The sequence below is a fragment of the Mustela lutreola genome, chromosome 12, assembly GCF_030435805.1.
Source record: "Mustela lutreola isolate mMusLut2 chromosome 12, mMusLut2.pri, whole genome shotgun sequence".
Taxonomy (NCBI): Eukaryota; Metazoa; Chordata; class Mammalia; order Carnivora; family Mustelidae; genus Mustela; species Mustela lutreola.
In genome coordinates, this window is record NC_081301.1 from 5,032,327 (window position 1) to 5,047,290 (window position 14,964).

At 58.2% G+C, this 14,964-nt stretch overlaps 1 protein-coding gene across 2 annotated transcripts in view; it reads right to left on the reverse strand.

Moving 5' to 3' along the window:
• The window catches only part of LAMC3 (laminin subunit gamma 3), a 56,414-nt gene that overhangs the window by 17,908 nt on the left and 23,542 nt on the right, over positions 1 to 14,964 (reverse strand). Inside the window, exons 7-13 of one of the 2 annotated variants that reach the window (XM_059142602.1) lie at positions 13,596 to 13,694; positions 10,804 to 10,940; positions 8,118 to 8,228; positions 6,653 to 6,845; positions 6,381 to 6,496; positions 3,058 to 3,276; positions 1,309 to 1,497 (exon numbers count right to left, since the gene is read on the reverse strand). In XM_059142602.1, the coding sequence (XP_058998585.1) occupies positions 1,309 to 1,497; positions 3,058 to 3,276; positions 6,381 to 6,496; positions 6,653 to 6,845; positions 8,118 to 8,228; positions 10,804 to 10,940; positions 13,596 to 13,694 (1,064 nt within the window). The remainder of the gene's footprint in view (positions 1 to 1,308; positions 1,498 to 3,057; positions 3,277 to 6,380; positions 6,497 to 6,652; positions 6,846 to 8,117; positions 8,229 to 10,803; positions 10,941 to 13,595; positions 13,695 to 14,964) is intronic. The other variant, XM_059142603.1, reaches the window with a different exon arrangement.

Genomic DNA, 14,964 nt, shown 5'->3' on the forward strand with positions numbered 1-14,964 from the left:
AGCCACAGTCACCACACACGCAATGAGATGTCTGAGAACCTCGGCAACATTATGTCAACACAAGCCGGACACAGAAGGACAAACACTGGAGGGTTCCACTCACGTGAGGTCCCTGGAAGGGTCAAATGCAGAGAGACAGGATGTAGGACCCGTGCCTACGGGAGGGGGGCGGGAGTGGGCTGGAGGAGGCGGTGGGGGGCTGCTTAATGGGGACAGAGTCTCTGGGAAGATGAATTAGTTCTGGGGACGGACGGTGGGGACGGCAGGGCAGCCGGGCATGTGCTTCACGCCGCCGAACCGTACGCTCGCGTGTGGCTGAACGGAGACTTTGTGTTATACCTTTTTTGCCGTAATTTAAAACATTATTAATGGGATATACAAAAAGAAAACACCAACCGCTGAGTTGTCTACTTAGAGTGGGTGAACTGTCAGGTACATAGACAATATCTCAAAAGAGCTGTTAAAAAGAATCAGTTGTCAAGGGTGGCCCCGGGTCCTGGAGCAGGCGCTGGGGAACCTTCTGCCTCACAGGACATCTGGCAATGAGTTTTTTTTTTTTTTTTAAAGATTTATTTATTTATTTGACAGAGAGAAATCACAAGTAGACGGAGAGGCAGGCAGAGAGAGAGAGGGAAGCAGGCTCCCCGCTGAGGTGAGAGCCCGATGCGGGACTCGATCCCAGGATCCTGAGATCATGACCTGAGCCGAAGGCAGCGGCTTAACCCACTGAGCCACTCAGGCGCCCTGGCAACGAGTTTTAAAAACTGAAAGTTTGGGGTGCCTGGGGGGCTCAGTTGGTGAAGCATCTGCCTTCGGCTTAGGTCATGATCCCGGGATTCCTGGGATCAAGTCCCATGTCAGGTCCCTGTTCAGCAGGGAGCCTGCTTCTCCCTCTGCCTCTGCCTGCTGCTCCCCCTGCTTGTGCTCTCTGTCTCTCTCTCTGACAAATAAATAAATAAATAAATAAAATAAAAGCTCAGAGTTTAATCAGGGATTTTCTACCTTCACTGTGTGTCAGACTAGCCAGAGCCCCTGTTATGCATGTGGATTCTCAGGGCCCATCTCGAGCTACCAGATCAGGCTCTGTAGGGCCAGGGTTCAGACAGGGATTTTCAAAACCTCTCCTGGATATGCTTAATTACTCCAGTTCTGCTAGGAGCCCACAGCAGCCTGGGGCCCTGGACACGGCCCCAGAGGTCAGGCCTGCCACTCCTAAGCTAGGCCCTCCCCATCCGTCACGCTCTGAACCCAGGACCCCACTCCTGGAGCCCAGGACAGAGGCAGGGCCCCAGGGTGCGAGCCACTCACCTCTCTGGCCCAGGGGGCAGTGGGTACACACCACTTCGCTGCTCTCTGGGATGGCTGTGCAGGCCGACCCTCCGGGGCACGGACAGGGCTGGCAGTCGTCGGCCTGGCCTGCGAAGGGGTTGCCATAGAAACCTGGCAAGCAGCGCTCACAGGAGGGGCCCTCGGTGTGATGGCCGCACTGGCAGATCCCTGAGGGGCAAGAAAAGCACCACCTGAGGAGACCACCTGAGCCCAGAAGGCTCCAGAGACAGGGGCGTCTTGGTGGCAGAGGTCACAGAGCACAACCCCAGCAGAACTGGGGTGGTAACCTTCTAAGTCGGGGGCAGCACAGCCTGGGGAGAAAAAAATCTACCACTTACTAACCATGTGGAGTTGGGAAACCCATCTAACACCTGCTGCCTCAAGGGGACACAACAGGGGCTCTGGCCTCGGGGGTTTTCGTCCGCGGACAGCCAGAGCACCCTGCACAGTCGCTGGCTCAGAGTGACCTGGGCTGTGATCGGTGGCATCCTGCCTTCCATCACCTATCGGCAAACCAACAGACGGCCCACCCACGTCTGCACACGTGCTTTCCCTGCCCTTCCTCTGTGCTCTCTGAACCTCGGGGGCCAAAAGCAAGAGTGACGCAGACCCAGGAGTCCGTTCCTGACAGGAGTTTGCAAGGACAGTCCCCACGTACGGGGTCTGCAGGTTCCCGGAGGCAGCCTGGTCTCATGGAACAGACCCCCGCCCCCGGCCGGTCATGCTGGGGGCGGTGTGCAAAGCCCCGGCTCCAGCACCTGCCGTCCGCTCAGAGCCTGTGCCCTGGGGAAGGGAGGCTCGGCGGCCAGGGACTGAGGGAGAGTCTGGCTGAGAGGGGCCCAGTGATGCAAGACCCCCACTTCCAGGAGGCCCAGCAGCCCCTGGGGGCGGAGGGGGCAGTGGGGCACAGAGGGAAGTCAGGATGGACAATCTGGGGGCGCCATCACGGCCGCGCTGCTCTCTGGGGGCTCTGCCTTGGCCCAGACCCAAGTGCTCACTCCTCTCTCTGTCCAGTGGGAGCCGCAGTGGCTGCTCTGCCCGTCAGCCAGGTGAGGACTCGCCCACATAGGGCAGCAGGTCAGGGTGCGGCCAAGGGCTCTGAGGGGTGACAGACCGGCCGTGCCATGCTCCTCGGCAGGGGCTGCCTGGAGCAGTGCAGGGCAGGATGGGGGGCCTCACCGGGACTCGGTGATTCCTGCCACGGCAAACCAGGGGAGGACGCCCCTCGCATGCGGCACGTGCCTGTCCCCGCTCGCTCGGCTGCCGATTCCCAGGCTGCGGTCCTTTGTCGGCTCCGGCACAATCATTTCCCTTCTCAGAGACCCCCCACCCCCTTCACCTGCTCCAGGACGGCATCAGGGCACAGACCCTCCCACTTCCGGAGTGAGCGGCCCTGCATGTGGAGACCCCCATCCAGCACCTCCTGCCTGGCGACCTTGGTCGAGGGCTCCCTCGAGCTTCCTCCTACAGGTGCGGCTCCGGCAGTGAACCTGTGGCAGGAGCAGCTCTGCCACCTACCTGCCGAGCAGCCTCCCTGCACCCTGGGTCCCTCCCCTGTAAGACGGGACCGGTATAGAGAGGTCCCAGGACGTGGAAGACCCTGATGACACCGTCTAGTGAGTCCTGCTCTTGGTGATGGCTCGTGTATGCACAGAGGGGACCCTGATCAGGTCGTCGGCTGTGCCGGGAGTCGCCCCAGGGCCCTGTGGATGGGGTGCCGGGACTCACCTGTGTGGGGGTCACAGGTGCCATGCTGGTTGCAGGTGCAGGGGACACAGTCGGTATAGGGACCCCCCAGGGGGGTCTCCCTCTTGTGCCCTGGAGCACAGGACTCACAGAACTGGCCTGCGTACCCCTTGGGACATGAGCAGGTCTCCACCCATGAGGCTGGCGGGGAGAGCCCCCGCTGGGCGGATGTGAGCCGGCCCTCGGTCAGGAACACCTGGCCTGCAGAAGGACGAGGGGGAGGAAGAGGAGCGTAGGCACATGTGTCCCTCATAAGACCTTCCTGTTCACACGCGTAATAGGCAGAGGGTTACTGACCCGCATACAGAAAGGCAGTCTATGAGTCAATCGCAATTAAAAAAAGAAGAAGAAGAAAGAAAGAAAAAGGACAAAGGAAAAATAAGGTGATTTTCAGAGCAAAAAATGGAGATGGCTGGGAATGTGATGAAAGACGTTCATTCTCACAGGTTATTAAAGATATGTAAATTCAGACGACCAGGATACCATTCCTGACTCTCAGCTTGGTAAGCATCGAAGATCAATGACAGGAGGGGAGCCTGGTGGCTCAGCCAGCGAGGCATCTGACTTCCGCTCAGGTCATGATCTTGGGGTCCTGGGATCGAGCCCCGTGAGCCCCACATCGGGCCCCACACTCAGTGAGTCCGCTTCTCCCTCTCCTTCTGCGGCTCCCCCCTGCTCATGCTCGCTCTCTCTCAAAATGAATAAGATCTTTCACAAAAATAAAGATCAGCGACAGGGGGAGATGGTGTGGGGAACTCATGTCAGGGATCTAGGATGATATTAGGTGGTTAGGTTTCTAGTGAAGCAGGAGAGCCCCATAAGACCAACCTTCCCCCAAGAAAACAACTACAGGGGTGCCTGGGTGGCTCAGTGGTTTAGGCCGCTGCCTTCGGCTCGGGTCATGATCTCGGGGTCCTGGGATCGAGTCCCGCATCGGGCTCTCTGCTCAGCAGGGAGCCTGCTTCCCTCTCTCTCTCTCTGCCTGCCTCTCCCATCTACTTGTGATTTCTCTCTGTCAAATAGATAAATAAAATCTTTAAAAAAAAAAAAAAAAAAAAACAACTACAATCTTGGGGCAAAATCTAACAACAATGATCCACCAACATTGGAGAAGGACCGGAGCGGGGAGACAGGGGAGGAGGGTGGGCACGTGCCCTGGGAACATAGGTGGGTGCCGCCCTCTCTGCAGGAAAATCTGGCAGTGGGTGGGTATCAAAACTGAAAACGGGCCCTCTTTGACCCAAGACAGAACATTTCCCTTTTGAGGAATCGATGCCACAAGACAGACTTGCACAAGGAGACAAAGACCTTTCCATGGAGCTCTTCCCTGTCCTCTGCCGTGCTGTGCGCATACTGAAAACCAGAGCCCTCTTCGATGTCTAGGGATGGGGGGAGGTTGAACTCTGCGGAGCATCGATACCACAGAACTATACGGAGCGGCAGGACAGTCTTTTCTACGTGTAAGACAAGCCATGGCCACCAGGACATACCGTTAGCTGAACAAAGCAAGAGCACGGAGAGAGATGGCCCAGAACGTCCTCAGTGGGAAGGGGAGGTCTGGGGCTGGGTTTCAGTGGGGAGAGATGATCGCTATATCCACCTGCCTCTTCGGTTTGCCCTGGCACCCAGCATGGGCCTGGCCCAAGTCGGTGTTCTGTGAACATCTGATTACTGAAGGCTGAGTGGCAGAAATGAATTCCTATAAGGAGGCCCAGCACGGTGACCTGGGGAGCAGGGAGGTTTTGGGGAGTGAGGGCAAGGATGGTGAGGATGAGGCTCTGAAAGGAACAAGGGAGCTGAGGCAGGAGGAGCCAGGTTACACCCCAAGCCTGGGCTAGAAGGGGCCCAGGAAGTCAAAGTTTCCCAAAAGGAGCCCGTCACCCCCCTAGAAGCAAATCTGTGGCTACTGTAGTTGTCACAAGGAAGGGGATAGGAGGACCAGGGCTATCAGACAACTGACATGAGGAGAAACCCCCCCACCCCCGTGACCCTCAAAGGTCTGGCTGGGTTCCGAAAGGGGCCGGGAGGCCCCTCTGCAAACACGTGAGCCCAGACCCCGACTCCATTTTATTTATTCATTTGACAAAAAGAGAGACACAGCGAGAGAGGGAACACAAGCAGGGGGAGTGGGAGAGGGAGAAGCAGGCTTCCTGCCGAGCAGGGAGCCCAATGCAGGGCTCGATCCCAGAACCCTGGGATCATGACGAGCTGAAGGCAGACGCTTAACGACGGAGCCACCCAGGCGCCCCCCAACTCTATTGTGAACAGAAGCACAAGTAAGTCCGCCTGGGGACGGCCGACCCTGACCCTGGTTTTTATTCTCCCGCCAACCACACACACCCCCGTGTCAGAATTTCCCTGCTCGCCAGGCATGCAAACAGCTCCCGGGCTTCGGTTTCTCTGGCACGCACACTTATTCGTCCCCGGCAGTGGGGGAAACTCTGATTACCTCCTTCTGTCACCCAGTGTGGTCGTCTGAGCTCTAACCCTTCGGAAATCAATGATCACTTTCATATGTCACTTACTTTCTTTTTATTTGCTCTGTAGATCACAATCAGGATACTACATGGGCTTCAGAAAGTTGTGTCTAGGTTATAATCTGTCCAAGTTTCCCTTCTGCTCGGGAAAGAGGTGTTTCATGTGAGACACCTCTTCTAAACGGGGGTACTGGAGATGTCCAGTCTAGGCCCATACAGGTATGGGTGCAGGCTGGGGGGGGGGGCGGGAGGGGAGAGAGAGTACATTAAAGAGAGAGGGAGGAGCCAGGACATCAGAGGACCATCAGGACGATCACCAGGTGAGCAGGGTGAGAAATCCCCCTGGAAACTGGGTCCTGATCCAGCTCCCACTCAGAGAAGGTTCAGAAGGCAGATCGGCTCCCAGGACGGCTTAGATGCGATACCACCAACGACCAGCAGGAGGCGCCAACTCAGGGCTCCTCACCTGCACCGCGCCTCCCCCCAGCCCAGCACCCACAGAAGCCCCTCGGAGGTCCCGCCTTCTGGCAGTGGTGACTTCGGCCATGGCCTGATGACACCCAACGGTTCTTGGCTGCTTTGTGACCATACACGTCTGTCTCCTGGAGCTGTCCGCCCTCGGGCCCCTCACCTGTCTAGCCCCTGCCTCTGACCTCGGAGTCCACCCTCCGGTCCCTTCCCAGTTCCATGACCTTCAGATGTCTTTGTGGTAAAACGGGGGTTGGTAACTGTCTGCCGTGGGGACTCGGCAAGGCCAGGCACCAAGGAGCCCCGGGCCGGCTGGTTCTGGGGACGGGGTGGGGGAGGGCAGTCCTTATCATTACTGACCGGAAGGGCCTGGGCCGCGGCCGGCCCGGATGCGCAGAGCCGTCAGATTGGCGAGCAGCCGCTGGAAGTGGAAAGGGGGCAGCGGAGGGTCCGCGTCCTCGGAGGTCTCCTGCAACCTGGCAGGGGCGCGGGTCAAACCGGAAGCCGAGGCTGGGGGTAGGGGTGGAGAGGATGGGAGCCCCAAGACCACAGGAGGACCCAAGTGCGCCCAGACCTCAGGGGCCACCCTGACTGCCCATCCCCCGCCTCTCAGGACACACCAGGACACTTACCTGAACCTGAGCCGCACCTCCCTGGGCTGGCCGGAGTCTGGGGGCCCGGAGAGGCCGGAGTGCTGCAGAGTCAGAGCCAGGCCCGCCCCTTCCAGCCTCAGCTGCATGGGGGGCGGGGAGCCCCCAGGAGGGACCCGGAAGGTCAGTATGAGCGGCTGTCCATAGCTGAACCGCTGGTCTCCCAGGAACTTCTCTGAAGACGAGAGGAAGGCTTGTCTTCACTTAATTAGCTTGATTTTAAAGATTGTAAGTGTCTACGGGGTATTGATTTTATTGACAATTAAATATTCAGACAAGATAAAGCGACAGCAGGGAGAAAGCCAAAGGCTCCCTAGACAGGAGACGCTGAGGCTGGCCGCCCCCCCCACCCCCCCACCCCTCCGCAGGCCAGCTTCATGTCCCCATGTCCCTGTAGTAACACAGGGCCCCATGCCTGGCTTAAGCTCTGCTGTCACTGTCTTGAGCTTGGGTTTTATAAGTGAAGTCTGATGGGACAATGGAGTGTCTGGGGGCAGAGCAAACACGGGCGTCATGCACAGTGGTGGCATCCTGCTGTCCCCTTCCCCATGCGTGCTCAATACCCCACCAGCACATTCTGCTGGCCCCACGCTGGGGGAGCTTAGTGAGGCTCAGAGCACGTACGAGGTAAGCCTGCTGCATGTGTGGCCAAGGGGAGCTGACCGCCCCGAGGCCACGCTTCCCACGGGCGTCAGAACACGCTTCGAGCACAGAGAAGGTGGTGGAATCCTAAGAAACACGGAGGACCTGGGGCCCTATCATAGCCTTCGAACTCGGGCTATTTTTCTGTATCTTTCAACTTCTTCAGCTGAAAACCCCCATGTGGCAGGAAAGCGCCCCTCCCTGCCTGTCTCCCTCCGACCCCACCCCGCACTCAGCAACCAGCCGGAGGCAGAGCAGCTTGGGAGATTGGGGTACGCATCAAGACGTGAAATAAAACTGGTTGAGTCCGTCCACCTGCCTTGCCCACTGCACTGTGCCCAGCGCCCAACGCAGGACCCAGCAAATACCTCTTAAGCAAAAAACTACTTTTTCTTAAGCCTGTCAACAAAGCAGCCACGGAGTACAGTGCGTTTTGTGCTCTTCGGCCTCTGAGCTTGGAGCACCTGTCCCTGGACTGGGGTCCTGTGACTTTCGCTTCTTCCCAGGTGCCGTGTCCACAGAGCAAGCCAGACATCGGGGCACCATGTGAGCTAAGAATGGACTCCCGGATCCTGGTTCTAGGTCTGGTAGAGCTCCCAGGAGTCCAAAGTTGGGGACAGTTCAGAATAGTCTAGAACTTCTTGCTTCTGCGAGAATCCCAGGACCCTGTGCGGAGGGTAGCAGGGCCTGGAGGGGTGAGAGGCTGATAGGAACTGTACAGGGATTTCTGGGGCCTGGGGGTGGGGGTGCTGGTGGCAAGGCCTTGATCAGAAAGCGGGGGGGGGGGGGGAGGGTTGACACGTACCTGGTAGCGTAAGTTCTTCCTCGTCTTCTGGATTCAGGAGGAGCCCCCTCGGGCTCCCTCGTGTGGGATGCTCCGGGCCCCCCACACTTCCCTTCCGCCAGCCCTCGGCTCCTGGATGGCAAACGCACATGCACGCGTGGGGCTCTGGGGGGCGGCCTCCCTCCCCTCCCTCCTCACACCACCCTTCCCGGGGGGCCCACAGATGGCTCCCAGAGGCCTGAGCCAGCCTGAAACAACGGACCTGGGGGTAGAGACTGTTCTAGAGACAGTAGGGGTTGGGAAGGTGGTGAGAGCCGGCTGGTGCTAGCAGTGGCTCCGTGCTGCCCACAGCCAGCTAGCTCAGACCCTCGCCCCAGAGTCAGGATGGGGGTCTCCGGGAGGGAGGGAGACCCCCCAAAAGTGAGAAAGCTGAGGGTCCCAGCTCTGTTTTGGGCAAGGGGAGATCTCTGAGCCTGCCTGGCCCCTTCAGGGGGTCCTGAATACAATAGGAGGACACAGTCTGAAGACCCCAGCACGGGGCACTGAGCCATCGGGATGGTCTCTAACAGTACTGGACTTGACCTCATCTTCAGGTCTTCAGAGAACTTGCTCACCCTGGACCTCACCCTGCCTGTCCTTTGAGAAGCGTGTGTCGTTAGCCCCCACTGCGCTGAGGGAGACCACCTGGTTAGGAAGTGGTTCAGCCAGGATGAGAACCCAGACCTTCCCATCCCCCGTCCTGTCCACCCTCCCTTGGCGATGGCAAAACACCAAGCAGAGTCTGGCACAGAGCAAATGACCTGAAGGGAGCCGCTGGGAAGGGGGGTGGAGGCCCGACCCCCAGGGCACCGGAGGGCTGGATGAAGGCAAAGGAGTCAAAAACAGGAGGTCTGCAGCTGCCCGGTGCTAGACTAGGTTCTGCCTCTCACTGGCTGTGTGGCCCTGGGCGAGGTACGTCACCTCTCTGAAGCCGGTTCCTTATCTGCAAAACGGGCACAGTGGAGTACGTCTGGCCCTGGCGACCGTTCTCAAAGTTGGTCTGAAGACCCCAGGAGATGCCCGAGACTCTTTCAGGGGACCCGCGAGCTTAAGCTACCTTCTAGTAACACTAAGATGAAATCTGCATCTTTCATGCTGTGTCTGACACATGGTGGAATTTTTCAGAAACTCCAAGTCATGTGCTATCGCAGCAGACTGAGCTCTACTAATCCAGCCATAAGGAAACGTGCGAGAGTTGATGAGTGCACTCCCGTTTTTGTCTTTTTGAAAAAGCTCTCTGTTTCACAGGCTCATATCATTCGGTTACACACTTTTTATTCCAGTCATTTTTAAGTAAATTAATATATGACTATTTTACGGGGCGCCTGAGTGGCTCAGTGGGTTAAAGCCTCTGCCTTTGGCTCAGGTCATTATCTCAGGGTCCTGGGATCGAGCCCCGCATTGGGCTCTCTGCTCAGCAGGGAGCCTGCTTCCTCCTCTCTCTCTGCCTGCCTCTCTGCCTGCTTATGATCTGTCAAATAAATAAATAAAATCTTTAAAAAAATGACTATTTTAAAATTACTGTTGTCATTTCTAGTACAGAAAACACCCACGCTAACTACCACGTAAAGGACACTGCTGGGAGGTCCTCGGTCATTTTCAAGAGCATGAAGGGATGGGGGAGCGAGGACAGTTTGAGACTGCGGCCTCGGGATCACAGTGAGGTACGGGAGATACTGAAACCGACGTGCCAAACCCAGCGCCTGGCTCAACCTGAGAGCAGAAAATGGTTTTGTTCTTAGGATCTATAAAATGAGTCCTGTCTGACGCTAACATCCTAGACCCCTGTCGGGACCACAAAGCGGGACGCCATCTCCACCCTGCTTTCTGTGCAGTTTCCAGCAGAGGGCGCACTGCCTCCGCGTCTGGGGCGCCCAGGGCTGACAGGGCCTCCTGCCTGGTGGAAATTCAGGAGTGGGGGGGGGGGGCTCTGTAGGGCAGGGCAGGGGTCCCCATAGGCTCTGATTAAATGCCGAGCTCCATCGCCCTCTAACTCCAAAGACGCACAAGCACACACCTGCCGTTGGGGACCCAGGGCACCACGGTACCCCCGGACCCTGTCCCAGACAGAAGGCTGGCAAGGCAGCGGAGAGCGAAACTCAGAGGAGCTGACAAACCTGAGTAGCAACCACTGAATTCTGTGACCTGCCTTTTCTGGGCCTCAGCTGTCTCTCCGGTAAAATGGGAATAACAGTACCTACCTTCCTAGGTCTGTGGGTTCCATGATGTAAAGAGCTCAGCACAGTGCCTGGCACACAGCCAGGGCTCAGTGAATGGAGTCTGGGGACTGAGTGTGAATCCCCAGCCTGGGAGCACGGGGGAATACGTCAAGGGATTCTTGACATGACGGATTAGGAACTCCCCCACAGGGTCTAAAGGCTGCCACCTACCCAGCTCCCAACCCTGCTGGAGGCTCAGGAGGGAGCCAAGGGGTGCAGGTAGATACCGGGGAGTGCTGAAGGGTGCAGAGGGTACATCTTGTAAGGCCTGTTTGTGTGACCCCAGAGACGCCTCCCGTGCAGCCTGAGCCTGCCCTCTCTTTCCCACTCCCGCCCCAGCCCTGCCCCTAGCCCCCCACAGGATGGCCCAGAGCCCAACAGCTCCACCTGGGCGTAGAGCAGGCAGACACCAGGGAGGTGGCTGTGGGGGGAAGGGAGGCGCTTCCTACCCTGGCGGAGGTCGGAGAGGATGTGGTGCTCCCGAAACTGGGCAGCGGCTGCACACACCTTGGAGTGACCGAAGCAGAAGCAGCTGGTGCAGCCGGCAGGGTTGTGGGGCTGCAGGCTGAAGGTCCCGGGGCGGCACCTGGAAGGAGCGCATGCCTCCGAGTTGGGGGGGCGGTGGTGGTGAGTCAGGGAGGTTCAGGGGATCTCAACTAGGTCAAGGTGAGCCAGCATCACTGGGGAAACTTCAAAAAATATGTGTCAAGTTTTGAGATTTCCAAGAGTTGCAAAGATCACGCAGAGAGCTCCCGTGGCCTCCTGGCCAGCTTTCCCAGATGTCAATGACTTTGCGAGGGTGCCCTTAACTGGGCCAGGACTGTCTTGTTAGTTCCCGTTATTTACTCAACTCCAGACTTGATTAAGTAAGAACTCTGCCCTTTTCCCACCAATTCTGGTTTTTCTGGCCGGGACCTGATCCGGGACCACGCAGCCTCCTCTGGTCCACGCAGCAATCTTGTCGCTCACAACTTTGCCGGTTTTGAAGGGCGGTGGTCAGATGTTTTGTAGAATGCCCCCAGTTCGGGTTTCTCTGATGCAGTCTCATGAGTACACTGGGGCGTGGGTTTGGGGAAGAAATAGAGGCGAAGCGCCCTTCTTGTCACATCACACTGGGGTCAATGCCGCCCCTGCGCCTTCACCAGGAACATTAACCTCCACAGCCTGGCCAGGGCTGTGGCCTCCCGGAGCACTCCGGCACCACGGAAAGTGCCGCGTTCAGAAGGAAGTCACTAAGGGCAGCCGGCAGCGGCAGGAGTTACGCCCCATCCCCTGGAGGCCGGGGGGTATTAAAGGCTTATGGATACACTTTGGGGCCACCACCGTCATTATGAAATATTTTGCAGGGGAGATACCTGGGGTTATGCAAATATCCTGTTTCTCCTGAAAATTCTGCCCACTCAATCAGGCGGCTCTTGCCCACCGAGACGGTGACTGTGAAATTAGAACTGATTTCCTATTTCCCCCACTTCCTTCTACATTTATTACTTGGAATCCTTTTGCTGGGAAGCTTTATCCTTTCGTCCTGGTGTTAGCTACCCCCCCCCCGCCCCATCTGTTTGTAGCAGTGTGGACCTGGAGGTATCTGTTTGACTCTTTGGGTCATAATCCAATACCGTCATTATTTATTTTGTTATTCAGACTGGTTCCAGCTTTAGGGAGCTCCTCCAGGTCAGGCTTACGTCCTTTTGACCCAAGATCCCCATCTTGGTTTAGAGTTTTTTCTGTTTGTTTTCATCTGGTTTTGCTTGTAATGAAGCACTTCCTTGCTCTCTGTGATGACCAGATACCCCGGGCGCATCCGGCATGGTCCCTGCCCCAGCCCCAGAATCAGCTGTTTTTCTCCGAGGAGCCCTGGAAACACAATCACAGATTCTGGGTCTCTGCCTGGGGCCCCACGAGAGCCCGCCAGGGCGGAGGAATGGGACTCATCCGAAGCTGTCGATGACCCCCGAGGCCCAGCCAGCTCTGAGGAACACATCTCAGCAAGCCTCCCCATTTCACAGATGGGCAAAGTGAGGCCCAGAGGGAGGACCCCCCCCTAGGCGCAAGGCGGGGTGGGGGCAGAACTGTGGGAGAAGGGGTCCGGTTCCCCGACTCCTCTGTTTCCTCCCCTGGGGATCTCAGCGAAGGAAATCCCACAGGGAGCCGAGCCCTGACTCCAGGGCCTGCAGGTCACACGTGGACGAGATGAGGGGGTGGCCTGGGGCTGACCTAGGTGAGTCAAGGCCAGGGCCAGCCACAGCTTTGGGACCGGCTTCTTCTGAATCGGCAGAGGCCGGGCGCGCTCCGATGAGGGTAGAGTCCACAGTATAGTGCTGTGTCAGGGGCTTCCCACACAGGTCTGTGGCCAGAGAATCAAAGCGCCCCAGACAGACCCTGCGCTGGCTGCTTCAGAGATCAGAGCCAAGGCCAGGAAGAGGAGACGGTGTGCGCCCGCGGAGGTAAACCCACATTTGTCCTCCAGCCCCCCACGGCTTGGAGCTAGGAGGCCCTCTGAACACACAGAAGAAGCAGCTGAAGGACCATGTGATTTGGGAAAGTAATCCTGCCTTGTGAACTTCAGACGCTCCGTCTGTACCTTTGAGGATGACAAAGGTGGCAACAAGGCAGGAATCGCAGCTCCGCGGGCGGGAGGCCCCAGGAGTAGGGCCAGGAGGGTTCTGAGGTTACAGTAGGGCTCGCAGGAAAGACTAGTGTGCTCCACCGGTGACGTCTGCCCCCGAAGGGGGGGGAGCGGGGAGGGCACGGCTGGAGTATCAGGGATCTGCCATCCCCGGAGTAGGGAATATCTCCTATCCTTTCTGGTTCTTTCGTTTTCAGATATAAAAGGAAAATGGCTGTCACAGGGTGCAGGGCGCCCCGGTGGCTCAGCCGGTCACGCGCCCGACTCTTGGTTTCCGCTCAGGTCCTGATGTCAGCGCCATGAGATCGAGCCCCAGGTCCGGCTCCGTGCTAAGCATGGAGTCTGCGTCAGACTCTCTCTTCCTCTCCCTCTGCCCCTCCTGCCCATGCGCTCACTCTCTCTCTCTCTCTCTCTCTCTAATGAGTAAGCCTTTATAAAAGAGTATAAACAGGGTCAAAACCTTCAGATCACCTCCAGGACGGCAGACCCCACGGTGCCCCAGGAAGGGCGCCAGGTGGTGAAGTCACCCAGGTCTGTACGGACCCTGCCCCCGCTCCTCCACCACCAGCCCTGAAGTCACTCCCAGCAAGCTGAGGGGCAGGGCGGCTCGCCCACCTGTCGCACAGGTGGCCTTCCACATTCTCCTTGCAGGGGCAGCGTCCGCTGTGGGGGTCACAGGTGCCCAGGCTGCCGGCTTCACTGCAGGCACACGGTCTGCCAAGGAGACAGGACAGCAGGGAAGTAACAGACGCGCAAGCCCAGAGGGAGGATGGCCCATCCTCGTGGGAGGGAACTTCTCCATCCTTCCCACTTCCCTAGAGGGCCAGGAGGCAGGCTGACCTGAGAGCCTGCCGCCTGGCTTTTGCCATTCCCACCTTGCCAAGGAAGCGGCCCGCCCACTCACCTGCAGACTGAGCCGCCCGCCGACCAACCCACTCACCCACCTGTACATTCTTGCAACCACCCACTCGTGTCCGTCCTCCTAGCCTTCCACTGAGTGACCCGACCACCCACGCAGGCACCTTTCTGTCCACCCGCCCTTCCGTCATCTGACAAGACGTGGTTCCTGCTCTCACAGAGGCTACGGTCAACGGAATAGGGACAAGCAAACAGGTAGCTCCTGTGATTCGGTTAAGCTCTGAGAGGAAATATGAGAGGCTGTACGTGCACCAAGGAGGTTGCAGTGAAGGATCAGAGAACAGGCAGAGGGAAGACGCCCTTGGGGAGGGGTGCCTGGGCCGAGAACTGTGGAAAGTGGAAGGGTTTGCCAGACACGGGCCGGGAGAGGCAGGGCGCCGCAGGGGGAAGGGTATCTGGGGTAGGAGCATATACAAAGGCCCAGAGGCCAGAGAAACCCCAGGGATGCATGTGAGTTCCGGCCTCATGCCCAGAGCTGTGCCTAGACCCACTGAGTATTCCGTGGGGCATCCAGGACCCCCCATCCGACCCGGATGCATTTCCACTGCGTCTCAAATACACAAAGAGCCTGTTGCAGCCAAAGCCAAGTTCACTTAAAAGTGTTTCGGAGTTTCTGAGAGCCTCATGTTGTCGGTCACGCAAGTTTCTCAATCAGGTGATCGAGTTAGATGAGCGTGTTAAAGCCTTCTTCTGAGGTCTGGGCCACAGGAGCCCCCCTGCCCGTCTCTCTCCCCTTGGATGCCCCACCGGCACTGCAGACTCAGCCCCTCCCTGCCCCGTGCTCCCCGTGTCATGAATGGCCTCCCTCCGCCCAGGGACCTGGAGGCTCAGCCGTCACCCCTGCTTCCTCTTCTGCTCCCTGGTGACCACCTCCTGACAGCTCTGCCTTCCAAGGGGCTCTGGAATCTGTCCTGTTCTCTGCCCCTCCGTGGTCAAACGCTCGTGCGAGCTGCCACGTCTCCCAGCCGTTCCTGCTGCAGCCTCTACCCCGGCCTCCAACCTTATCCCACTGCTGCCTCATGCCCGTCCAAAGCTCCTCCTGAGGCCTCGGGGCCCCACCGGACCT